This window comes from Chrysemys picta, chromosome 4, assembly GCF_011386835.1.
Source record: "Chrysemys picta bellii isolate R12L10 chromosome 4, ASM1138683v2, whole genome shotgun sequence".
NCBI classification, from domain to species: Eukaryota; Metazoa; Chordata; order Testudines; family Emydidae; genus Chrysemys; species Chrysemys picta.
In genome coordinates, this window is record NC_088794.1 from 18746280 (window position 1) to 18773270 (window position 26991).

Below are 26991 nucleotides of genomic sequence, written 5' to 3' on the forward strand. Positions count from 1 at the left end.
GGACAAATAATGTTCTGACTGAATCTTTATTTCCAGAAGCAGAGAGCAGAACATGTTGTTATGCCTGGTTTACAGTGATTCTGAGATATAGCAGATGCTGCTTCTTTGATCATCTCCCTCTTAACCCTCACACAAGTGTTTGCTCTGTCCTACAGCCCACTTCAATTTCTGTAACTACAAACTAGAGAGGAGATCCGATATTGTTCAATTTCAGCATGAGGAAATGCATTTCAAGCATTCCCCCCCCACACACACTTTTTGTAGCTGAATCTTCAGCAAAGTTACACTCCTCCTCCCTCTTTCTCCCTAACATGTCTGAACTTGAGGATCTACTCTAAGCCAATACAATGAAATACCAAGACCCCCAAAAACCCTGAAACATTTTCTTAACCCATCTCTCCCCATGAGAATTTGGATGTGGTAATCAGCTTTATTTTAACACTATATTATTGTGTGACTTTTTATTTTGGTAAATGAAATGGTTTGTAGTATAAATTCAATATTTATACATATTTTAAAAGATATTAACTTAAAGTGCAACCAAGGCTTTATCAACAGTCAGATAACTACCCTAACTTACACACAATGAAATCAGTGTGGTTGCATGTGGACATAAGTCAGGGGAGAATGTGGTTTAAAAAAGTCACTTGGCTGTTTTCTTGAAAAGTGGATAAATAGCCTAAAAGGCTAACTTTATCCACAGTGCAAATACTTATACTTAAGCAAAGATTCAGTATGGCATCTGCCTTTAAAGATTGTTTTACTACATGTGTCATTTCATAAAGAATTACTTTAGGGATGTTGGTTTTTTGTTTGATTTATTTCCAATCAATAACAACCCAGTGGGAGAGAGAAGGTACAGCCACTATATGCATTTCTGAGATACTTTTATACATACTTCCATTGCATTTAAACCTACAGTGACCAATAGAGTAACCACACCTCTAAAATTTATCAGGGAGGTGCATGATCCCATCTTGGAATTTTCTATTTTCTTTTTCCATGTTCTATGGCTGACCCCCTCCTCCCCCGTTCAATAAAGAATGAGGTTATGAAAAAAGACTAATTTTTAGTGCCAACTTAACAAAATAAGGAGGACAACATCCCTCACTGCAGAGACGATAGAAGTGACAAGCCGCCTAATTCAAGAATAAGGTTTTAAGAAACATTTCAGAAATCAAGCCAAGACCTAAGCAGTAATTTTCTACAGTACCTGAGGGATTCTGCAGCACTGTTTTGGGTTGGTGGAGACTAGACCTGTTAGCTTGGCTGGAATACTTAATTTCCCTTATATCTGTTTATCATTTGTTTACACATGTTCTTTTTTCCTGTGTTACGTAATTCTTGGAAGAGACAAAATTTAAAATATTCTAAAAAGCCAGGCTATGGCAAGAATGTGTCAAACAGCTGCAAAATTGTCTGAAAAGCTCATCTCTACTAAAACAAAGATGAAAAATCCATATGAAGTTTTTCTTACCAACGTGTCAAAATTAAACCAACTGATCTTTAGGCAGAAAACTAGAAAGGCATTTGATAGGACTTTGTGTGTTCAAGATCACAGAAAAGTTTGGCAAAAGAGCTGATCTCACTGGTTCACTGACAGGCTGTTCTAAAAGTACAGCAGCGTGGTTTGGAATGCATTTGTCAATTTACCCTTCTTGTGTGATCAAGCGGCACTACAGGGTCTGTTCTGATTGAGAAGAAAAGCCTTCAGATTTCACACTCCACAGTTTCTTTAACACAGAAACAGCTACACCATCCTCACCCGGGCCTTTGAACAAAATCTGAATTTGGGGGAGGGGGAGAGTGGGGGAGTGACATGTGCATCATTTAATAGGGGTTTATAATGGAGTAATGCATTCATGTTTTAAAGCAAGATTAAACATTCACAAAAAATTAAAATTACTACTACATATCAAATTGTTGGGTACTGATTGTTGGTAATCCTCCTCAGGGTTCCTAGTGGAAATAGTCACATAAAAGGAAATGAACAGTTCTTCTGTCATCTGCTAGTAGCTATTCAGCTACTGGAAACCTCTCATTGGAAAAAGAAAAATAGCCAAATCATTGAGGAATGGTAAAAAACATATGGGAGATTGTGGTTATAGAAAAATTAACACACCAGTTACATATCCAGCAAAATAGATAGAGGACAGATACATGGATATTTGGTTACCTTTTATTCAATACTCAAAGTGCATTCGCCTGCAAAAAACAGCAGCAATTTTTCTGAATATAAATATTTGATAGACATACCTGATCTGTTAAGCATGTGCATATGGAGATCCCAGTAAAGTGATTTCTATTAGATCAAGATGAGCTTTGGCTTTACACCAGAGATGTAAGAGTTGTCAAGCAGTAACTGAAGTAAAATTAGATCAGACTCCATCCCTCTGCAAGACTAAGATGCAGTCCCCACAAACACCATGCATATCCTTCATTAGATGGATAGCAACCTCCCCATGGCAAACAGATTTCTCGCCGATATTCCTAAGATGTGCAAAAAGAAGCCAGTCAGAGACTCTAGCCAGTGGGAGCAAAAGCAGCCAAAGCAGGGACCTTTGGACATTGAGAACTTGCTACAGTTTTGATTTGGACTTTCTCTAGCCTGTGCGGATGGCCTGTTTGCTCCACTCCTCTCCTTCCACCTCCCTCCGATTCTTCGCTTCAGTTTCACTCCACAACTGCCCCTTTTATCCTCTCCTCCCCTGCCCTGCTGCCCTGACCCCCTCACTCTCCATTTAGTTTACCCACACACACAAAAAACAACTCCAAACCGAACAAAAACCCTACAAACCTGGAAATAACTTGCTGCTATTGCATTTTTTACATTCCTTGTGTGTTACACCCATTCCCCTACCCTGTGTATTTAGATTGTAAGCTTGTCAAATCAGGAAAAATCTACTATTCTGTTTGTACAGTGCCTGGAATAATGGGGCTCCAATACCAGTCAGTCCTTAAGCACTACTGTAATAAACATGATTAATACTAAAACAAGCCTCTGTAGGCTTCCATTGTGCTACCCACAGTAGCAAAGGTTGGATCTACAATACAAAGTAGATTATTTTTCTGTTTAAAACTTGTTTCAAAGCAGCTGATCTGGATGTTTGTTTCTTACCCTTAAAAACATACCACAGGAAATGACTAAAGCTTGTGATCTGGATTGTTTCAAGGTCTGGAGTATAAGGAAGGGGGCTGGAGATATTCTAGGCTAGTGATTTTCTCCTACTGCTTTGATTTAAAAAAAAAAAAATCATCTAGGGTGAGAGAGAGAATATTAGGCTTTGTAGTTTATGTACTACACTGTATATACTGCTGACAGACAAAAGCAGATAGAATTATCACAATGCAGTACTGAAGACAGGGCCGGCCAGAGGATTCAGGGGGCCTGGGGGCTTCGGCGGCGGGTCCCGGGGCAGAAGGATCCCCCGACGCGGGTCTTCAGGGCACTTCGGCGGCGGGTCCTGGAGCTGAAGGACCCCCTGCTACCGAAGACCAGGAGCGGATGACGCTCTGGGGGCCCGGGCCCCGCGAGAGTTTTCCGGGGCCCCCGGAGCGAGTGAAGGACCCCGCTCCAGGGCCCCCGAAAAACTCTCCTGGAGGCCCCTGCGGGGCCTGGGGCAAATTGCCCCACTTGCCCCACCTTGGGCGGTCCTGACTGAAGAAAGTTGCAACTACTAGATATTAACCTATATAAATCAAGCACTTCCTACTGTACTGCCCTAGATAACCTGAAATCTGCATTTGTTGTGTGGTTAATGATTGTTTGCTTTGTTAATAAACTGATGAATTAATTAGAAACAGAATCTTGTCCATGAAAGGAGGATTTCTGCATCTCATATATATACACACACCAATATGGACTATATATGCATACGTTGCCACCTGTACTTCCAGGACACACAAGGAGGAGTTCTGCATCCTGCCCTTTCCCATTCCAACCCCAGATAAAAGCTTTCACCATAAGAGAAAAAATTAATGCCATATTTTACTAAGTTAAACCCTTTCTCCAAGGGTGGCCCTGGGTCTGGTAAAACGTACTTTTAACTTTCATGGGACAAGAGACACTATCTCTAGCCCATAACTCAATGAAAGAAAGGATCGCAAGCAGACTAATGAAAAGTTACTGTTAAAATTTGCTGTAAAAGCCACATATTCCATAAGACAACTTGTGAAATAGGCTGCGATGACAGCTTCACACACAGAAACTAGAAGTCAAATTAATTGCAAGGATTTGTAAGATCACCGTTAAGTGACAACAACACTTTGTGTATATATATCTTGTGCATTTCTGATAAAGATCTCAAAGCATGATTAGATATCCTCCTTTAAAAGATGGGGAAGCTAAGGCTGAGAGAGAAAACTTCTCACTTAAGTTAATGGAAGCATCAGGAATAAAACCCGCATTTTAATGACTTGCAGTTTCCTGCTCTAACCACTAGAAACCCTGTCTCCAATTCCTGAGGAGAATCTGTTGTTTCTTTTCCAGTTCACTTCTTCACTCTTCTCACATAGGCCAGTTCAGGGCTGCCAACTCTCCCTGCTCAGCCTGCACAGCTACCGCTGTGTGAAGCCTGCTAGCCAGCCTGCACAATCTGTGTCCTCACCCACTAGAAATGTCTGTTCCTGCCCATCTCCATCTCCCCAGCTTTCCAATGCATCACCTACCACAGTGGCCGCCCTACCAACTACTGAACAGTTTGGAACAAAGGGATAAATCATCAGTAGCTAGATTTTACAACTGATCTAAAAGATGGCATTTCTAGGAACCATGAGCATGGAGAACTAAGGAGGCTTAGAGACAAAACTGTCACTTATTGAATCACTAGCACCTGGTTGTTCTCTGAATGTCTCCTATTCATGTACTAACCCAGTCTCACACTGCTTAGCTTGCGAGAGCTGACAAAGTATGTAGCTGCAGACAAGAATCTATGAAGGAGGCCAGAGTGCAGCATGACATATGTGCTTTATTTTTCAAATAAAACAAGGCAGACTCTGGCCATCATAAGAGATTAAAAAGTTAAATGGACAATTCCCAGCTGTCCAAACTGCTGCACCGTAACACCCGAAGCTATTCTAAGAAGGTGCATAGCAGAAATACCAAGGGCCCATGAAAGTTCGGTGACTAAAACTGCTGGTGTCTAATGGCGCCAGACAGCATGTTGACACACTGCATGTGGTCACACATGAAAGGCAGTCTTGCAGGAAAAAATCTCCAACACCACACGATTCTAATTGGGATTGCCACCTTAAAGTCTGTGCAGTTAGTGCCACATCCTAATCTCAACCTCCGATAGCCACCACATAACAGTGCTCCAATAGATTTTTAATTTTTTATTTTAAGTCCTTTCATTTCTGTCTGTGGGCTTCCTTAACCCTTTCAGTACCTCGTTAAGGTAATACCATCTTGCATTTATACAAGTCTATTACCTCTCACTCCAACCTATTTACAAATAAATGAGGTTCATTATTTGGTTGACAGCGACAATGTGCTCAGGACTAGTAAAAGACAAAAAGGTAAAGGCAATCTCTACACTGAAGAGATTACAATCAAGAGGAGACAGACAGGAAAGACAGGATTGCACTGGAAAATGCAGAGGCAAGGATAAATGAAGGGGATGAGGTGGTTGTTTGTTTTTGGTTTTGCTGGTTTTTTTTGTGTGTGTGTGTTTTTTTAAGGGCTCCCTGATAATAAAAGCTATATACATACACAAATTATTTCGGCCACCTCTGAACTGCAGCAGTGTCTGGGGTAGAATGTGGCAGTTTTCACATCATACAGCAAAGCTACACAACCGTTCCTGAAGACAGGAAGTTAAAAATACAATTTCTAGCCATAACCACGGGCAGAATTGCAGCTATTCTTGCTCACTGTAGTTCTCAGAGGGGCTGGCACATTTTATTCTGTTTTTGATTTCAGGTCACCCACGAAGGAGATGGAAGTGTAAAAGTTGGATCAACTCCCAGCCATTCCTCTAGGTTTGACAGCATTGCTTCAATGGGCGATCTGTTTGAATTAATTTAAAATAGACCTAAGCCCAAACTGCAAAGTTTGGATCTGAACTTCCTCCAAAGTTTAGAGGTGTCTACATGGAGGATGCAGATTCAGTCCAAACTCAAACTCTTTCTAAAGTCAGATCCAGGGCTTGAAACAAACCTGTCTCTTCTTGTTTAAAGCCTGTGCTACGACAACGGTAGATCTACGGAGCTTGTTTAGGTGAGTCTTAGCTGGACTGGATCTCAGCATTTGTGGGGAGAAATGAGGGTATGGGAGGTTGTGCACAGATTAAAAAACCTACCAAAGTAATGGTTTCTTAAGGCACGTGGATTTTTTTTTTGAGTGCTCTCTTTGTAAAATCCTGCAACTTTCACTTCAAAGTTTGTCTGTCACCAGAGCAGAACTAAAGACTAATCCAAGGCCTTTTAAGTTATTAAATTGCCCGTCCACATGACATCTGGCCAAGGAAATTGTGGACCAACAGACCATTTGTTCCTTCTACTGAAATCCCAAGCAAGGGACAGGAGCTGTTCAGGAAGTGAGGTGATGCTTCGAGGAACCCCAGCCTAATCCTGGAGCAGAAAACAGCCTTCTCTTAAAGGAGTTGCTAAACAAGAGGACTATGTCTGAGTGAGGTCAGGGAACAACAGCCCAGAGGAGAATGAACGTGGCACCAGGGAACAGCTTTGTGATCAATGTAAGCCTCTGAAAGATTTAGCATTTAAATGAACAGTGCTCTGGGATTTCACCCTGTGGGAGTACAGAAGTTCTCCAACTGCCCTTCAACTTTATTAGCAAGCAAATTTTCTGTTGTCATGATAGAAATAGGGGCTCAAGAGGGACAATGCTGAAAAACAGCAGCGTCTTGGACTTTATACATCATAAGAAGCAAAAAAAGAACAGGCTCAATTTTTTTTCAAACATATTTTACATGTTACCTTAAAAAGATAGCCTTAAATATAGGCTTCACTAACAGATCATGTGGCCTCATTAGCCACTGAGTCCTTGTCTACACTAGACTTGATTTCCTAAACTTTTGCACCAGTGCTAATACTGGTACAATCATTGAATCCTGGCCAACAGTAGGATTCCTATGCAGGCAAGGCACTGACAGCATTTTAAAATTGCTGCTAAGAACATTTCCCCCCTTAAGACCGGGCTTTTTGAATGCCTCCTTGAAGGAAAAGTCTTTTCTTGAGTGGAAAATTTTCTGTCTCCAGTACCTATCATTCAGTAGAACTCTACTCATCCAATGGTTTTTCTCTGTTAGTCAAGAGAAAATTACATGGAAGCCTTTGTTTTGGAACTTCCGCCATTTCCATAGTTGTACAGCATTTGCAAACAGACAGAAGGAAAGAAATTAAATCCCAATCATTCACAGCTTCCCTTTAATTTGAGTTGGTATTCAGTATTAAAAGGGACTTTCATTTTCTGTGGGAATGGAGATGGATAATAATATTTTATACCTAAGGGGCTGGCGACACAAGAACCAAGTTCTTCATGCATATCACATGGAACTATAGAGCCTGCTGAAGGCAAAACATTTCCAAGGAACGGAAGTTACTTTGGACCATGGGCCAGTATAACTGGGTGTAATCTTGGACCAGTGCCAGAACCATAGTACTGATGGACTGAAGGATCAGTGACCGTTTTAAAGTCTGATGTATACAATTCAGGCTAGAAATTGTGTCCGTCCCCCCCACCACTAGAATACGGGAATCAGTATCCAGGTGTATATTTAGCATGCTTATAGACCTAGTAAGTGATAGATTTTTCAAGTCACAGCATCATGATTATGATCTTACTAATTCCCCATCTCATATCAATTCCAACATTAATGTAACAGCTACTATCTTTTGAATCATGAGATCTAGAAACTAATGCTCAACCACCTTCAGACCTTAGAACTTCGTTTACATGGTATTCAGCATTACTCACACTTCTGCATAGTGGCTGGTAAAAATCACAATGTCAAAGGCAGGGGTGAGAAACAAGGTAGACATTAGAATTATGACATTTTGAAGTCTAGTTTAATGACCTATCAGGGCTAGAAACTGACAAAAGCTGAATTTATACCAGGAAAATTTAGTTCCATAATTCTTCACGTGTGCAGCTCCACTGGTGGTTTCAATGATAGAAGATTTAGTCTAGACAAACCTCATAGACTCATAGACTTTAAGGTCAGAAGGGACCATTAGGATCATCTGGTCTGACCCCCTGCATGCTGCAGGCCACAAAACCGTCCCTACCCTTTCCTTGACTCTGCTGATGAAGTCCCCAAATCCTGTGTCTTAGTGACTTCAATTGGCAGAGAACCCTGAACCATGACTGCATCATCTAACCCTACACAGAATAAGACAGATGATACAGTGGTAAAATACAATCTGCACACTCCCTGTGTCTATACAAGTCTCCACTGGTGGAGAATGATGTGTCTTAACTTTCCAGGTGTAGACAAGATCACTGAGTAGGCCAATGCAACCAGGATGAGAAATCAAAAAGATGTGATTCTCAATTTCCAATGAAAAAAATTAAAAGGACAAAATATCACTATGATCAAATTACTTAATAAAATCCATTTTGGTTTAACGCTAATAGTGTATTCATCTAATCAAAATATTTTACCAAATCCACCCAAAAACCTGCATTCTCTCCCCCTTAAAATTAGTAACCTCTGAAGATTCTGAAGACCTAAAATTATGTTTCTCTGTAAATTGCTGATTCAAACAAATATCTTAAGAAAGCCTTCCCGACACTGCTCATGCTCGTTGTAAATTCAAAGAATTTCAAGCATTGACATATATCCTTGCTTTCCAACCCGCCTTCCAAACATTCCAGTTTGGAACATCTGTTGTTTACAAATGCTGAGCTTGAAGGCTGCCAGACTTGTTCTGCATCCTCCACTTCAACGCAGAGGCTGCCAGAAAGTCATCTGAATTTCATGCTGGGATGTCCTGGCCATTCTATTCAGCAGTTGACAATTGATGCTCGGGATCCTACTTCCCAATATTATCCTGGTTCTCTAAAGTTATTTTATAATCTTGTCTTAAAATAGTCTGCAGACTTTTATTTGTTTAGTAGTCATGGTATTTGCTACTCTGGATGAACGGGCAGATCAAATCACAGAAGATCCAGAATTTTGAATGTTAGACTGAAAGGTGTGAGGGCTGAAGGTCTGAGAACTCCCACAGTGGTTGGATGAACCCTTCGGTAGCTGGTAGAAGCTACACTCTGTTTTGTCATGCTTCTTTTAAGGAACCTTAAGACTGAAGGCCAGTCACAGCAACATCTGCTGCAATGCATGTGGAGAGCGACTAGTGTTCTGGGTGCTTCAATTTCTGAGTGGCCAAATTCGGATGACTTACAGGGGCAAAGTTTTGCAAGTGCTGAGTATCCACCCTTTGAAAGTCAGGCTCCGGCAGCTTAAGAAGCTGGGCTGCAAGGGAAACCGCTCTTATTTTTGTTTTGAACATTACATGATCTAAGGGAATATCTAGCAAGAGGTACTAAAAAGTGCTCACCAAATAAGTACCTCGGATACAAATATTCTCGCTATTCAGTGTTCTCTACCTGAAATTCCCCTTTAAAAGAAAAAAAAAAGGGGGGGGGGGGTAGGAGTCAAAGTTGACAGCTCCAGGAGACATGGACTAGTGGTTAAAAGCAAATGAAATCCAAGTTCTCATTCTGACTGTCATCAACTCATGCGCCACCTTGGTCAAGTCAATCTGTGCCTCAGTTTCCCAAGCTGTAAAATGGGGACAGCAGTCACCCACCTTGGTAAACCACTCAGATGCTTCAGTGAAGGTGGTTATAAAGTATTGTGCAAACACACACACAACCCGTTTCAATCCACCACGGTCTATTCATAGCTTATTGCCGGCAGCCAGTAGTCTAGGTTTCAAAATATCCTCTAAAAAGAAGGGTACAGCTGCCTCAAACCCAAGCTCATGATGTGGCCCTGCCTAACAAAAATAAACCCAACACAACACACACGCAAGTCTGCACCTCACAGTGCCCATGTCTACTGCTCTGTTTTCATACGGCAGTGAGAGTGGTGGTGAAATCATTTCAATTTCAAGGCTGAAACTTTGGGCCTGCTGCTCTTGACAGCATTCCATTACATGAACCCACGTATGGTAACTTGGCAATGACATGGTAGCTTTTGATTATGAAAGTACATGCAAATTATAGGATAATTGCCTGACAAATTTCCTTTGTTTGAAGTTTGTTAGGCCATCTAAAAATTGCCAGTGACAATTGCAAGTGACATGGTAACCTACCATTGAACAACACGGTATCTTGTGATATAATTACCATGTTACATGAAGGAACGTGTTATTATTGTGTATATTTAGGGTTCTGGCCTCTCAATAACAGAGTTGCCACATGGTTGTGTGTCCTGGAAAGTCATGCAATACCATGGAAATCCACCAGGACAGAAGTCTGACAATTGGATTTGCTCAGATAGTCTTTTAGGAAGGTTTAGGTCTGAACGGGACTTGAAACATCTGTATAAAAACACTTTTGGCTAAATTCCATCTCCACTGTTTAGAAAAGAATAGTGTTTGTGATAGTTAATTATGCTTTGAACTCAACCACAACTAGCAAGGCTGTAACCACAAAGCAGTCACTCAAAGGGCTGAGTCACAATAGCACTCCATTAAATATTAACTACAGGTGTATTCAGTGCTTGAAACAGGGCCTGAAAGGGGGCTTCTAGGAGGGAAGATAACATCTGTGTCTAATGAACAACACTCATTCAAGGTTCTGCCTCATTTAGATTTACCATTTTTCTAAATTTGTCCAACAGGACAGACTCCTCCCCCATGATACAAGTACATTTATGTCACATATTGCTATTGAGTGATGTGCAATGTAACGTGGCAGTGCTGCAACAAAATATGGCCACATGGAGATGTTTCACTCTTGACCCTGGAAGCATTGCTTGTACAAAGCAAGACTACATAGACAACTAAGATGATTGCACAAATAGCAGAATTCAATCCATTCAAAACGCTGCTGGTAAAGTTGCCTCTCCTTTGCAGCTCTGACTGATTGATTCTCCATGTTCAAACTCTTCAATGGATTTCCCCTTGCCTGCTCCACTGGTCTCATGTTTTTGCCCTCCCTTCAAGGTCCACTCCTGTTGTTGTTTCTTTTAACTCTCCATATCAATTCCTTTGTGAGCCTGTCAGTTTTCTAGTTTCTCTTTGTAGTCTTCTTCCATTCTCATTTTCACATCTTCTTCCATGCTGCCCTGTACATCCAGAGCAGCCTCCTCCTCCCAATGCATCAGGAATGCTTCTTCAAAACACTTCTGTGAAGCCTTTCAAAAATAATTTCTTTAAGACTTCCATATCATGTTCAACTTATTCCCTTATCTGAAAAACAACAGGCATCTCATCCATTTAGTCCATGTCTAATTAAGACAATAAGCTACGGGCAGGAAGTGGATCTAAAGTTTTTAACGATCCAAACATCCTCCTGGGCCTCAAAAGAATAACAGTTGGTAAGTGGCTAACCTAAATCCATATTCTCCCTCCCTCTTAACCATATAAAAGGACTAGGAGACCACGTGCCCAGAAGTTCCAGCAAAGGATTGGGATCCAAGTCTCGGCTGCTAATCCACACAGAGCCAAATGAGTCACTATAGTATGTGACCTCAGAGAAGTCATTTCAGTTCACAGTGCCTCACTCAGCCAACCTAAGGAATAATGTTAAAATGCCAGGCCCCATTGAAAGCCATATGTTGCATCTGTACACAACTTTATGCAAAAACAAAATTGGTTAATTTTAAAGTGAGTTGATTTGAAGACAAAGATGCTGTGTCTGAGGAGACACTTGAGGCTTTTTTCTAGCCATGTTATTCCCTGACCCTACCATCATCGAAATTCCTATCTCCTTGCTTTCCTTCACATTGCACAATTCTAACTAGGACATCCCACAGCATGAGACAATGCTTTAAATACTAACTTTTCCCCCTAATTCTGCTGTGCACTGTTGAATAGTTTGAGAGTGGCTGCAGTTCAGTGGTAGGTTAAGCTATTACAGTACATCTAGGTCTAAATCATGTAGACCTTACAATAGATAAAGCTAGCATGTGAGCTTTGCAAGGACCAAGAATGATTGCCGGATTTAGTCTCTGGAGTTCCAAGTGCTTTGGGATGCTACCCAAGTATGCGGTATTGAAGCCATGCCCCATCCCCTCCAATCATCTACTAGCCTTGAGCATGGTACCTTTGTGCATTAACCAGCCAAATGACTGAGCCTGCAGAATCAATATGTTGCTTGCTTCCTTAGGTAGTATTTTTAAGTATTGCTTGCCTTAACATCTACAAGATATAATGATGGCCAACCATACCTTACAAGGAACTACCCAGAACAGGTTGTTTCAAAACAGTTTTCACTGTTGTGGCCAGAAAACCATCCATATCTAGATTATCCTCACTGGAGGAGTAAAGGGGAAAAATAACCCAAAGTCTGACCACATTTTTGCCCTGAAGACTGCAAAGTATGCGCTTCAACAAACTACTATAGTGAGCACAAGTTCTAAAAGGCCAGAAGGCTTCCCACAGAAAATGCTCTGCTCCAGCCTGGAAAAGTCAGTGAGAGAGAGAAGGAATGACCAACAGGATTCCTACAGCCAGCCTTAACTATGGCTACAGGATGTGAAGTGAAAAGCTAAACTAATAAGTTCTCAGAGCATTTAGAGAATACCTTGAATTGCAGCTGGAAGAGGGATGGGCACTCAATACAAAAACATGTGAAGATGTTATATGCCTATAATGGCCTGTCCAACTCAGACTGGCTGCATTCTGCACTAGCCGGGGCCTTTTAATCCTTTTGTCACCAGCAAAATGACTCTATTTTTGAAGAGTTATTAGAAATACAAAATTAGGCTCTTTAAAAAAAGATCACATGCACTGAAACCACCTACTGCAATACTCTGCCTAATACCTTTGAACAACAAACAGTGCAGCATCATTTAAGACCCTGCTGGATTTTTATTAATCACTCCCATATTAAAGAGCCAATTAAAGCCTAAAACAAGAGGATAGCAATGTACACCCTTCCAACATTAGATTGTTAATGCAAGAGCATTTCCTTTGGGAGGTTTTATACCATCATTTAATATAAATGTATTTTCTCAAATTTCATTGGCAAAACAAGAACAGTCTAATCAGGATGTAGCAGAATTAATCACCGTTCAAGACACGACTTGAGCCCATTTTCAGTGGTGTCTGCAGAAAGCACACAGCTTTCAGTTCCACAAAAGTTTTTACTGCTGCTGGAAAGGACAGAAAAAAATCTTCGAGGCACAATTATGGTTCTATAAATACATAGAAGAATTCTCTAGCAACCTCTGCTTAATAGCTCTGTTTAGAGGTCAGATTTTGTGGGTGATATAATGCACTGTGTGTTTTAATGAGGATGTTTGCATTAAGTATCAGTTTGGCAGAGAACAAAAGGTGAGTTACATCAAAGCTGTATTAAAAAAAGGAAGTCACAGGGTGACTATTTAATGGCTTCCAGAGAAAGCTTTCTAGTATAAAAAGGAAAATTGCTCCCCCACCAGCATCAACAACGTGTGTCCCCAAATACAGCAATTAAAAAAAGCCCAATAAAAAGAGAGATAATGCTGTGATCCAACCCTGGCTAGAATTTAAACAAACTGTATTTTGGGTGGAGGCAGATCCAGATGGATTCCTTCAGAGGAAAAAAGGCTGATCTGTCCAAAATTGAAGTGATTCATATCCCAAGACTACTTTTGCCTGGAGTTGCCACCACAGCTGCTATCTTGACAACAAAACATGACAAGCTTTGTGCATGTTGGGATATCAGCTGCAGCAGCGCCATGCAAGAAAGCCAGGATAAGGGACTCCTTTGTTCTGATGATCTGGCCACAAGATGGTCTCCAAATTTTAAGCTGCTCTGCATTCTCTGCATTATATAAACTTGTGTGCACACCCCCACCAGCATTCCAGCACTATGCATATACATACTTTAGCCTAAATAATAGTTAATAAGATGAATAGACATTCTTGTCTGATGGCAGAAAGGAAAATATCAGTGGTTCGTCACATCAAACAAAGTTCAGCACATGCTGGGTAATCCCACTCAAGCATCAAACTCATCACAACGGGGGGGGGGGGGGGGGGGGGGGGGGGGAAGGAGGTAGCAGCCAAGGAAACATGTTCAGGGCACCAGAACATGTTTTAATCAAGTGAGAATAGTGCAAACCCTGATCTAAAAACAAGAGCTGCACTACAGAAGCAACTAAAATAACCTGGTCAGAACTGTATTGGATTGTCCTGTTTTGCACGTTGTCTTCAACTACCAACTCCCCAGGTAGGGACTCACTTGTTTGGGGCACTTCAATCATGTAACACCCTACACACCCACATGGATATATAAACGAATAATCTTCTCTGGTTTCCTCCCACTTCATGGTGTTATCATCATGGTAGAATCAAAGAAGCCAAAAGTATTTCACAGACTGACCTGGATCATATGAAAGTTCCACTGGAGAATCATACTTTTATCTGACACACAAATCTTCTAGCTGAAGGATTTTTAACCTGTCATCACCTTAGTATCTAGGTACCATACACAAAAATTTGGATCATCTCCTCCATCCAAAAGTACCATTAACTCCACCTCTCCATCATTTATGCTGCTTTTCTTCCTGAGGCCAGGATCAAAAGTGATGGCATTGCAGATGTAAGAGTTTTCTTAGGAGTATACTAACCCCCACCCCCAGAACTGAGGAGTTTTACTTAACTGATTTTTTAACTAAAAAGAGAGAGATAGCAAACACAAATCCATAATATTAGAAAAAAGTATTCCCTTAATAGCCAAACATCTAGGGAAGAGCTCTGATTCTGCCCTTCACTTTACACGTGTGTCAGCTCCCTCATTAAGTTATTCTCTATTTTCCACTATCCACCATTCCATTCCCCCTTGGAGTTACACTCCACCAGCAATAGTTGTGCTAATCCAGCTAATTAACTAACACATAAAAGGGAAACTACTTTTTTCAAAACACACGCCTGGGTCACTTGAGAGAATAAGGATTTTCCACTTTAAGTTCCTAACAAAGGGACATGCTGCCCCCTTCCCTCCCCTGCCACCACATTCAATATTTCAGCTCTCTCCTCCCAACCCCATGCCCAGCCTCCAGAAGGAACTTTGAAAACTCTACTTGAATTGCTGGTCTTTGGTGCTCCTTGTTTTAGCCAGGAATCTCTCAGCCAACTTCTCCAAGTTCCTTGAGTAATCCATCTCGATCTCTGCCTTCTTGCGGAAGAAATCCTGCAAGTCCTGAAGTAGCTGGACCCGAAGCTCGCACTGTTGGTCGAGGCATTTCAACTGCTCAATGAGTTGGGTGCGAATCTCTGAGCAAGGAAAGAACCGAACAAAATACCAAGTGTTAAATAGAAGCCCAACAAAGGAAAACCAAGTGATAAAAGTTAACCTAGTAAATCAAGGTTAAAAGAGCTCTCCCTCCCCATCAAGAGATCACCAAAAGCATCTAATTAACTGTATCCATAGTTAGAAAATGGTTACAATTACCTTTAGGTGACTATGGACACATGACGAGAGTAAGGCGATCTGGAACCCAATATTGTACACTTACAAGCAAAGCTCTACTGCTGAAAATTTCATCAATCCTAAGTGTCAAGGGCATATCTGGCATTAAGCAATGGTCACTTCCCCAAAAATGTCCTGAATCCCAGCATGGATAAGACTGCAAAGCTGCAATCTCTCCTCTTCCCCTGCACCTCAAAAATCACTCCACAAAGTCTCTCAATCAAACTCCTTGGTTGACTATTCTGGAGGCAAAACCAAAGGAGCTGTGTGCGTTTTGGATATTCCCAAAAGACACCAATTTGGGATTATTCAGTTAAGTGCAGTTAATGTGTAACCTCCATTATTAACACAGCATCACCCAACTGATAAACCCCTGTTTGGAGGAGCCAGACAGCATTTCCACTTGGACAAAGCCTCCAAAATTAACACTTTCTTTTAAAAAAGGATCTCTCCAAATAACATATGTACACATGTATGCCATCCATAAGCCTTTTCAGGTACAAGTGTTCTTTAATGCTGTTTATGAAGCAGAATTATTAGCAGCAATACCAGTTTGCATTTATATGGCATATTTCATTTAAGATTTCAAGGCATTTTACAAATGTGAAATCAACCCTTGAAGCTTTTGGAGATAGGCTGTTAATCTCATTTCACTGATTGAGAAAATGACACAGAATGGCTAATGAGTAGCCCACATTCACACAGTGAATCAGCGTGAAGCAGAGATGTCACAGTCCCTTGCTTTAAAAATAAACAAATAAATAAAGAAACACAGAGAGCTGGCAGTTATTGAGTTACTAGGAGAATATTTAGCTTCCAACTCTAGCAATTAACACAACAAGAAAATAATAAAATATGTACTTTCATCTGAGGATCTCGGTGCTCAAACATTAATTAGAGCTGCCTATTATCACTGGTGATTTGCTGCTGCTTCCAAAGTGTTGAAAAAACATGTTGTTCCAGGACTGAATTTAAACTGCAATGTAAGTTAGCAAATGAAGTACTTAGCATTCAGGTCTTCTTCTACATGCACAGCTTTGTTTATGCCCGTGGATTGCACGGATGCAAAGCTTTAGGATAATGGTCTTATTTGGGGCTGTGGTTGGAAAGTACTCATTCCTAGAATGATCCATTTGAAAAACGTAAGACACTGAAGTAGATTAACAAGACCATTTTTAATGGCACTACAGACAGATAAATAAACTTAAACATTAGCGCAACCAGCTTTGCTTGCCTCCCTGAGCACATCTGTCCTCTTGTCACTGACGGAAACTTACCAGGATCCAGCTCTGACCACTTTACCCTGCCAATGCATCACAAAGACCAGCAGGACAGTGTGAACAAGAAACAGTTCCACGGAGTTCAGTGACAACTCTCAAGCAAAGTGATCATGCACCCTTATTTGGGAGGTGGGATAGAGGGAGAAAAGGGGAGCAGTGGTAAGGGGTTCTGTTTCAGGTTGCTGTTTTTTCCCCCCTCAAAGAAGTCAGGATATTAGTTAATTTTTTCAAGTTATGGGATAACTTAAGGCTTTCAAATTTGAGTTGATCTTTGTAAAAGAGTTGAAATTGAAAGTCTTGCTTTCCCAACAGTTTACCATCCAAGGCAATTCAGAACACACAGTTCAAGGAGCAGGTAAAGAGTGTGATTCCCCCAGCTGCTCTCTCCCCATAAATGCTACATGAAGGCAAACCTGGTCAATTGTAATTTTTTTCTGGTTGGAGAACTCATGCATTTCTATCCCTCTGTCAGGGAAAATAAAATTACATGCAAATATGCAAACTTATAGTTGTGTGCATTTATTTTCCGTCAAAACATCGAGCCACATTCATTCCTTCAGGCAGAGTAAAGTGTCAATTACACCTCCTTCTACTAGCATGGCCTGCTATAAAACACAGGATGGGGTTCACACTCTGGAAAGGTACCACTGCCATCTGTTCTACAGTCAGGGTTAGATTCCATTTCCATCAGGGCTCCATAGAAGCCAAGCAAGGGGAGACCACAATGGACAGGCACACAGTATTCTTTTAAGTGCACACTGATCATGATCCATGGGCTTCTTGAAAAGGGCCACTGAAACCATTCATGGTGCCAACTGTGGAATACCCTACGTAGGCAATGTTAAAAAAAAACAAAAAAAACCACACCCTACATGTTATCTCTCCTGCAAATTTGTGATACCCTGCTGCATATTCATTTCCACATGGCAGTAACATTTCAGGTTTACAGGGGCTGGAGGAAGCAAAACACTTAACACTAACACAAAATTTACTAGCAGTTATTTAATGGTTGATACTCAGATTACACTATATTTCTTCCCCGTTCGGCTTTCTCCCCATTTCCAAAAGCAATAATGGATTTGAAAAGCTTTGTATGCGTGATGAGCTTATTAACGTGCTATGCAAATAGACCTCTTTTCCATCTGTGGCTTTGTCGGTAAGACTGATATAGGAATGAAGGTGAGCCAGCTATATATAATAGACTGAGGAGCAGACAGAGCATTCCATAAGGAATGTGCAGTAATTCATTGTTTCCTTGGTGTAATGAATCACTCTCCTCACCACTTAACCTAATACTCATTTGCAAGTCTGCTATTCTGACACAGAACATCCTGCAAGGCCAACCGCATCAGCGAATTTCTTCTCCTCCCACCCTCACCCCCTCAAGTAAAACTGATGGTCACATACAGTCAGGTGGTGTTGCTATGTGGTAACTAAGGAAAGACTCCCATTGATTTCAATGAACTTTGCCTCAAGCTCTAAACCTTTAATAGGGTTAAAAAAATTGTAGCTAGCATACACACAGGTAACAGAGGCACCTGAAAAGTAGATTCCGATCTGTGTCCCAGTAAAAATGGCACAAGCATCATGCATGCAGCAAGTCACTGGCATGCAATGGGTTCTATTAAGAGTACAGTAGACAGTTGTGTTTGGTTTTTTAAGTAAGAGGGGTTCTATTACCAGAGCGTGGGGGAGGAGCACAGCAGTGCAGAATACTATTTAGAGCAAGGGAGGGGTCTTAAACTTCATTGCACTGTGACCCCCTTCTGACAACAAAAATTACTACATGACCACAGGAAGGGGGACCGAAGCCTGAGCCTCGCTGCCCAGGGCTGAAGCCCTCAGGATTTGGCTTCAGCCCTAGGCAGTGGAGCTCAGACTTTGGCTTCAGCGCCGGGCTCCAGCAAGTTTTATGCCAGCCCTGGTGACCCCATTAAAACTGGGTCGGGACCCACTGTGGGGTCCCCACCCACAGTTTGAGAACCGCTGATCTAGAACCTCAACCTCTTTCAATGCCCTACTGCCCTAATTTTAAAATTATTTGTTAATTAACTGATCTATTGCTTGTAGATGCTCCCTCCAAATGCTTGGAAATGAAAATGCCTCTTCCTCCCTATTTTTGTAATAGCTTGTTTTTTTACATTTGGCAAATTAGTGATGATTTTCACCCTATGGTTCCAAAATCATAGTTAAAAATTAAAATGGCATATTCTGTTTGCTCCATTATTTATGCACCAAGTGTCCTATGCACTGCAGCCCAGCTCCTGACAGATCTGTTAGTGAACCGTTGCTCCAGAGACTCAAGAGAGCACTGACAGTGGCTTGATTTTCCCCTCAATATTTTTTTAACAGCAGTGGAAGAAAAATATGTTTCTCGGGAATGTTTCCAGTTCCATGAACAGGGCCAATTAGATAGGTAGAACTGCAAGGTCTCAATGTGTGGATGAAACATGGTGTTTGAAGGAGGAATTTAGGTTTATGAGGAACTGGACACCCTTTTTGGGAAAGGAAGAGTCTATACAGGAAGCTCCAACAAAATCAAAATGGAAGAAGACTGCTAGAATGTAAAGGCAGGGGAAAGACGATAGGTGTGGAGGAGCACACAGTTCAGACATACGCATCCCTTAGGGAAGGATTTATTAAAGGGGATACTCTATATCCTAGCAAAGAGGCGATGACAGAAGTTGATAAAGTACAGGTAGGAACTGAAGAAAGGAAAGAAAAGGGAAGAAAGAATCCCATTCAATTACACCACATGAAGGCGGACAACCAAATATTGACAAATCTGATAAGTGCTTATATACAAATAATAGAGTAGGTCACACTGGTGGGAAGTGGCACTACATGTGAAAAGAAAGCAACGTCAAATATACTAAAAACCTTAAATGAATCAAACAATACCACAGAATCTCTATGGATAGAAATTCCAAGCATTAATAAGGGTATATAATACCAAGCGAGTATATACCACCAAGCACCTGACAGGTCCTTGACTCTGACTGAAATGCTCAGAGAGATTAGAGAGGCTACAGAAACAGAAAACCCAATAATAATGGATCCCGCTATGATTTAGACACAGATGTTTTTAGTAAAGGTCATGGACAGGTCACTGGCAATAAACAAAAATTCATGGTCCATGACATGACTTTTTACAAAATACCAGTGACTAAATCTTGGGGAGGGGGTGGGAGGAGGCGGCACTGGGGAGGAGAGGGCTCTGTGACTGCCACGACCTCAGTGACAGACAGCCCGAATAATGTGGGATTTCAACTAGTTCCATACTGACTGGGTACATGTCACCTTAGGATGGGATGCAGAGAAAAATTTATACACCATTCATGACTGCTTCCTTGAGCAGCCAGTTATGGAACGCACAAGGGGAGAGGCAGTTCTTCGTTCAGTCCTAAGTGGTGCATAGGATTAGGTATAAGAGGTGAACATAGCTGAACTACTCAGTAATAGGGACCATAATGGAATTAAATTTAACATCTTTGTAGGGAGAATAATTCTTAAGAAGCCCACCACAGTTGCGTTTAACTTCAAAAAAGGAAACTGCACAAAAATGAGGAAGCTAGTTAAATAGAAACTAAAAGGAGCAGTCACAGGAGGAAAATGCCTGCAAGCTGCATGGAAACTTAAATGCTATAATAGAGGCTCAAATTATATGCATACCCCAAATAAAAAAAAATACTAAGAGGACCAAAAAATGTCACAGTGGCTAGACAGAGTAAAGAGACCGTGAGAGACAAGGACAGCCTTTAACAATTGAAAGTGAAATCCTATTGTGGAAAACAGAAAGGAGCACAAGCACGTGGACACCGGTGATCTAGTGGATATAGTGTACTTAGACTTTCAGAAAACCTCTGACCAGGTCCCTCACTGAAGGTTCTTAAGGAAAGTAGGCAGGCCTGGGATGAGAGAGATGGTCCCCTCATGGATCAGTAACTAGTTAAAAGATAAGAAACAAAAGGATAGGAATAAATGTTAAGCTTTCACAGTGGAGAGAGATAAATAGTAGGGTCCCCCAAAAATTGTACTGAGACCACTGCTGTTCAACATATTCATAAAGGATCTGAGAAGAGTGGTACAACACCAAGGTGGCAAAGTTTGCAGATGATACAAAGTTACTCAAGACAGTTAAATCCAAAAATGACTAGGAAGAGTTACAAAGGGATCTCACAAAACTGGGTCACTGTGCAACAAAATGGTACTGATAAACCCAAAGCAATGCACATTAGAAAACATAATCCCAATTATACATACACAATGATGGAGGTCTAAATTAGCTGTCACCACTCAAAGATCTTGGAGTCATTGTGGATAGTTCTCTGAAAACATCCGCTCACTGTGAAGGGCAGTCCATCAAAAAGCTAACAGAATGTTAGGAACCTTTAGGAAAGGGATAGGTAACAGCACAGAAAATATAATGCCACTATATAAATCCATGGTATGCCTACACCTTGAATACTGCATGCAGTTCTAGTTGCCCCATCTCAAAAAAGATGTTAGAATTGGAAAAAATACAGAAAAGGGCAACAAAAATTATTAGGGGTATGGAACAGCTTGCATATGAGGAGAGATTAGAAAGACTGCAACTGTTCAGCTCAGAAAAGACAACCCAGGGGGATAAGATCGAGTCTATAAAATCATTGTGTGGAGAGAGTGAATAGGGGAGTTTATTTATCCCTTCACATAACACAGGAACCAGGGGGTCACCCAATGAAATTAACAGGCACCAGGTTTAAAACAAAACGTAAGGAAGCACTTCTTTACATACACACAGTCAACCTGTGGAACTTGTTGCCAGGGGTTGTTGTGAAGGCCAAAAGTACGACCAGGCTCAAAAGAATTAGTTAAGTTCCTGGAGGATAGGTCCATCAATGGCTATTAGCCAATATGGTCAGAGACGCAATCCCATGATCTGGGCATCCCTAAGCCTTCAACTACCAGAAGCTGGGACTGGAGTGGAGGGGTGGATCCCTTGATAATTGCCCCGTTCTGTTCATTCCCTCTGAAACATCTGGCACTGCCCACTGTCAAAAGTGAAGATACTGGGCTAGATGGACCATTAGTCTGACCCAATATGGCAATTGTTATGTTATTATGTTCTCTTATATGCCTCCTGCTGTATTGCAACAGGTGGCAAACAATGCACAGGGCAGCCTTCTTGTTTCCCTCTAAGATCTAGCTCATTTAGAATTTGACTCCCACTGGCATCTCAGCATGTAGTCACATGACAGCTAGTTTACTCCATTAAACAGACTCTCAGCTGAATTATTGACCCTATCCCAGACCCAGAGAGGTGAGGTCATTTGTCACAAAAGCTTATTTTATATTGTATCCATCATATGAACAGAACGTCAAAGCTGATTCATTGTTTTCCCTTAAACAGATATGGAAGCAAAGCACACAGCTCAGATTCAGCAACCACTTGCCTCTTATAAATACTTGCCCATTTAGAGCTTGATTATCTGCATTAGGTTATCTTGGGGGAAGTCAGCTACTCCATTGGCACATGCAAGCACAATAGCTGGTATTGGAAGCAATACTCAGGATGTGTCAGAAGGCAAGATTGGGGTGGAGTGGAAAACAAAGATATAGCCAAGAGTGGTAATGCAATGGTTTTTTCCCCCACCTCCTGCTACCCGATCATTGATTTCTTAGGAAGGTAGCTGTGAGGCAAGCTCAGAGATTCTGCACCAATAAAGTTCTTCTTTTAACAAGAACTGCTCGGGAAATCACTTCCATAGCAAACAAAAACAAAAACCAAAACACACATCAAAGCGGAGTTCAATGACTGCCTAATTCTGCCAGGCCTGGTAACTGCTTCACAAGCACCCTGAACTTCCATTGACCTCAGTACTTCACAGCACTGGGACCTACATGAGGGACAGAGGACTAAGAGGCAGGAAGACGACAGAGGACAAAAAGTCATGAACTTCAGTGTGTGGGTCATTTGCAGAAAATTCAGCTCCCTATCGTGCTCCGTACTGAGTGATCTCAACGCCCAAAGCCTTCAGTGAGAATGGAGGACACTCCGTGCCTTGCAGACTCAGGCTCAATTTTTCATGGTTTGGATCTGGAAACAGGACTGAAATCCAAACACTTCCAAATTCCAGGGCTGTTTACACTGGGAGATGTGATGGGTGGCATGGGGCACCCCTCTTCTTGACTTTCAAAATTGACTGGAAAAAAGAACATTGCTCTTTCCCTGAAGAAGCTGGGTGCCAAATCAAAAAGAAAAACTAAACAAACAAAAAGGTTTCCAAAGTAAATCTTATTAAAGAGACTCGCACACTGTGCTACAATCATTTAAAATCCAATGTTAAGTTTAATTAGGCAAATGCTTCTCAAACTGCCTCACATGCACCTCTCCTGCTAAACACCAAGACTAATTGTAACCTTTCCCTTTAGCAAAATGTGCTGCATCAGGACTTTTTGTTGTAAATAAATGCACTGTTTCTGTGAGAGGAAAAGTAACAGCTGATTGGGCTGCATGCACTGGGGAACAATAGGCTATTGAACACGAGTGCACCCAGGCTGTGGGGTTGAGCTGAAGCAGGGCAACCTTGATCATCAGTTTTATTTTTTAAACAGTACTTTGCTCTCGCCACAAATAAAATAAATTCAAGAATGCAGGAATTTCCTGAGGCTCACTCAGCTTTCTAGGATACAAAACACCTATTTGTTATCCCACTGATTAAACAGGCATGAGGATTTTTTCAGATGTACAGTCAGAACATACCAAGGCAGCATGTGCTGTGAACTGTGGGTTACTATATTACACTGGCTCTTTTATAACATTGCAGTTGTAATACACAGATTTTTTTTATTTCAGTTCATTGGTTTGGCATCCCTTAAATTAGACACCACAAATTAGCGCTACACCCCTCTTTTTAAACGCTTCATTCCTTTCCTTTTTTAAAAATTAAAGCCCCTACTCACCATTTGCTGATACCATCATTTGTGCAAGCCAAGTCACAGAATCAGTATCCTCCAGAATCTGTTTTCTTACAGCCACTATTTTAAGGTCACACAGATGTTTAATCTCACCTCATCCATCATGGTGTTCTCAAGCATGGACTGTTTCCAGCCCCTATTACTACACGGCTGGATTTTCAGGTTAGTAGCAGAGTGGCTTCTGTGATATTTACCCATCTCAGTCTCTCCCCCACCCCCATTAAAATGATAGCATGCTCTTTCTTGCTTTTGGAGAGTATGAAGCAACCCCTCTGGCCCCCCAAAAATTAATGGCATTAAATATGGAAACCGTCAGCCTATCCTCAGCCAAAGGAAGTGTTGCTCTGATTCTTGTACCTGTTTTCCCAACACTTCAATAGGACCAGCACTTTAAGGAGCTGCAATTTCAATGAACCTCTTCTGTTGAGTTGGTCACTGCCAGGAAGTAATTGGTATTATTTGTCTGGCATTAAAGTTACAGGGGGCATTAGATCCACATAATAAATTGTGGCCACTCCACATTCAGCTGTTTCCAAAGGTGAATAAGCATTATCCCCACTTTATAGATGGGGAACCTGGGGCCCAGTGAAGGGAAGTGACCTTCTCAGCATCATACAGAGTCAGTGGCAGAACCAGGACTTAGACCCCAAGTCTTCCTATTCCGAATACAGTGCCTTATGCCAATACTGGACCAAGCTACCTCCTTCCCACAAACACAGCATAGCCAATAAATACATATCCAAAAGCCTCCAAAGGTAGGAGAAGGAAAAAATAAAGGTTCCAGCTATTTACAATTAGATTAAAAAGTAACAAGAGGAAAACAGTATGCCATTTAATCACTTCCAACATCATGTTATAAAGATCCTTAATTATAAAGGGCAGAGGTGAAGAATATAATATAAATCTAGACAGCTACATAATTTTTCATCCCTTTCCTAGCCATCTTCAGTACTTCAACCTCAGCATTTGTAAGTAGCTTCAAGGACAGACCTTAACTGCCATCTGGCTTGTCCTGTAATTTGTGAATTAAGCTAGGTATTAGGGGGAAAGTTGACACTGCACATTACGTCTTATTCATAAATTTATCATTAAGTAGATTCCATCTAACTAAATAGCCTCCCCTCCCACCTTTTCTTGTTAATTCTCCACTGAATCTCATGTACAGAGGTAGACTGGATGAAAGGAAAACATGAAAAAGCAAATGACATTGCTGACTGCGCATTGCTGTTTTCCTATACAACATAAAACAGGCTGCAAGTTCTTTTTTCATTTTGAAAAAGAAGGTAAGAAAGTTCACCAATTCCTTCCTCAACCCTTAAGTCAGACATGTGAGTCAGAAAGCATATAGGATTGACAGATTCCCTCAGTCCAGTTTGAGTGCCAATCAGACTGGGGGGAAAACTGACCTGTTTAATGTGTGCCATTTTGAAAAGCAAACCAGTTTACTATATCCAGGTATTATTATATAGATGAGCCAGACATAATCCTCCTTCCCTATATACAATTAGCATTCTACTGTGCATACAATGTCCATGTCCCAGCCTGCTGTGCTACTCTTCCCATAGGACTTTATAAGGCACTAATATATGGAGATATACCTAACTCATAGAACTGGAAGGGACCCCGAAAGATCATCAAGTCCAGCCCCCTGCCTTCACTAGCAGGACCAAGTACTGATTTTTGCCCCAGATCCCTAAGTGGCCCCCACAAGGGCTGAACTTACAACCCTGGGTTTAGCAGGCCAATGCTCAAACCACTCAGCTATCCTACCCCTTCCCCCGTTACTGCTGCATAAACATTCACGATCATGGTCATTCAGGTACAAACTCACCAGCCTTGGCTTTCTTCAGATTCCTTTGGTCAATCATTTGAGAGGCACATTTTAAACCTCACAATTATTTTCATGTTTTACTTTGAAGAACCCTTACAAATTAGGACTTCAATGGCTTGTGCTACCTGAAGTATAGAAATGTTAGTCCTGTTGTCCTGACAATCGGCAGCTCTGGAAATGCCATCTTGTCCCTTGAAGTCCCACTGGAGAAAGTATTTTCTCCTTCCCCTCACAAACACAAAGCACTGATGGCCCCAGTCTTACCATGAGTGTAGCAACCCCTGCATACAGGAGAGTGCAGTTTTAAAACTAGCATTTAAACGAGGAAGCCTCTGATGTGTTCGTGGAAGAGTCACTATGGCTAGATTCGACATAAACAACACACCCGATGCCAGTCTATCAAAATATTAAGAAAACAGTCCAACAACAGAACAAGGCAGAGGCAAAAAGGCAAAAGTGAAGCCTGTATTAAATTGCATCCGTTTGAGTGAGCTCAGGACAAGCCTTGACAGCCGGAGCATTATAGCAGCGTGGCTTTGCATCGCTACTTTAGCACTAGTTGCCATTTAATAGCTTGAGATGGTCACAAAGTACAGGAATATGAACAGTCATTACGCTTAACCAACCAATATAGAATCAAACACACACTCCATTGCCTTTTGTGCCATGTATCTATAGCGATGATGGCTTCCCTGTAAATATTGGTGAACATAGCGGAGGAAAAAAAGCCTGCCGAGGGATAAATTAGCCCTCAATTTATACCATACAAACAAATGGACAAAGACATACTGTCACGGAGTATTGGGGGACTCAGGGCCCTGCACCCCCGGCTTCCTGCGATTCACCATGTCTCTCAGCCAGCCAGTAAAGCAGAAGGTTTATTTGGATGACAGGAATACAGTCCAAGACAGGTCTTGCAGGCACAGACAGCAGGGACCCCCTCAGTTAGGTCCATCTTGGGGTCCCAGGGCATCCCAGCCCCCCTTGGGAGGTCAGAGCAATCTCTGCCTCCCCACCATCTCACCACCCAGCTTCCCAAGACTCTGCCTTCAGCGACCCCTCCCACAGCCTTTGTTCAGTTTCCCGGGCCAAGGTATCACCTGGCCTTCAACCCCTTCCTGGGTTCTCATGTTACACACTCAGGTATGCGCCTTCGGGCAGACTCCCATCCCGCAATGCAGACTATCCCAGCCACACTCCCCTGTCAGCATTCACAGACCACAGTAAGAACAGTCCCAGTTTGTCACACATACAGTAACAGTTCTCAAGAATTTCACATTGCAGACCTTGTCTTTTAATAAAGATCCTCCAGTGGAGGATTCCCCATTCCA

At 41.6% G+C, this 26991-nt stretch overlaps 1 protein-coding gene across 10 annotated transcripts in view; it reads right to left on the reverse strand.

Moving 5' to 3' along the window:
- Positions 1-26991, reverse strand: part of SRGAP2 (SLIT-ROBO Rho GTPase activating protein 2) — a 202064-nt gene that overhangs the window by 95731 nt on the left and 79342 nt on the right. For 7 of the 10 annotated variants that reach the window (XM_005306441.4, XM_042848991.2, XM_024109330.3 and 4 more), the window contains one exon: positions 15201-15393. The exons of 2 other annotated variants lie outside the window; for them this stretch is intronic. In XM_005306441.4, the coding sequence (XP_005306498.2) occupies positions 15201-15393 (193 nt within the window). Of the gene's footprint in view, positions 1-2256; positions 2668-15200; positions 15394-26991 lie in introns of those variants that run through there. One more of the 10 variants, XM_042848990.2, reaches the window with a different exon arrangement.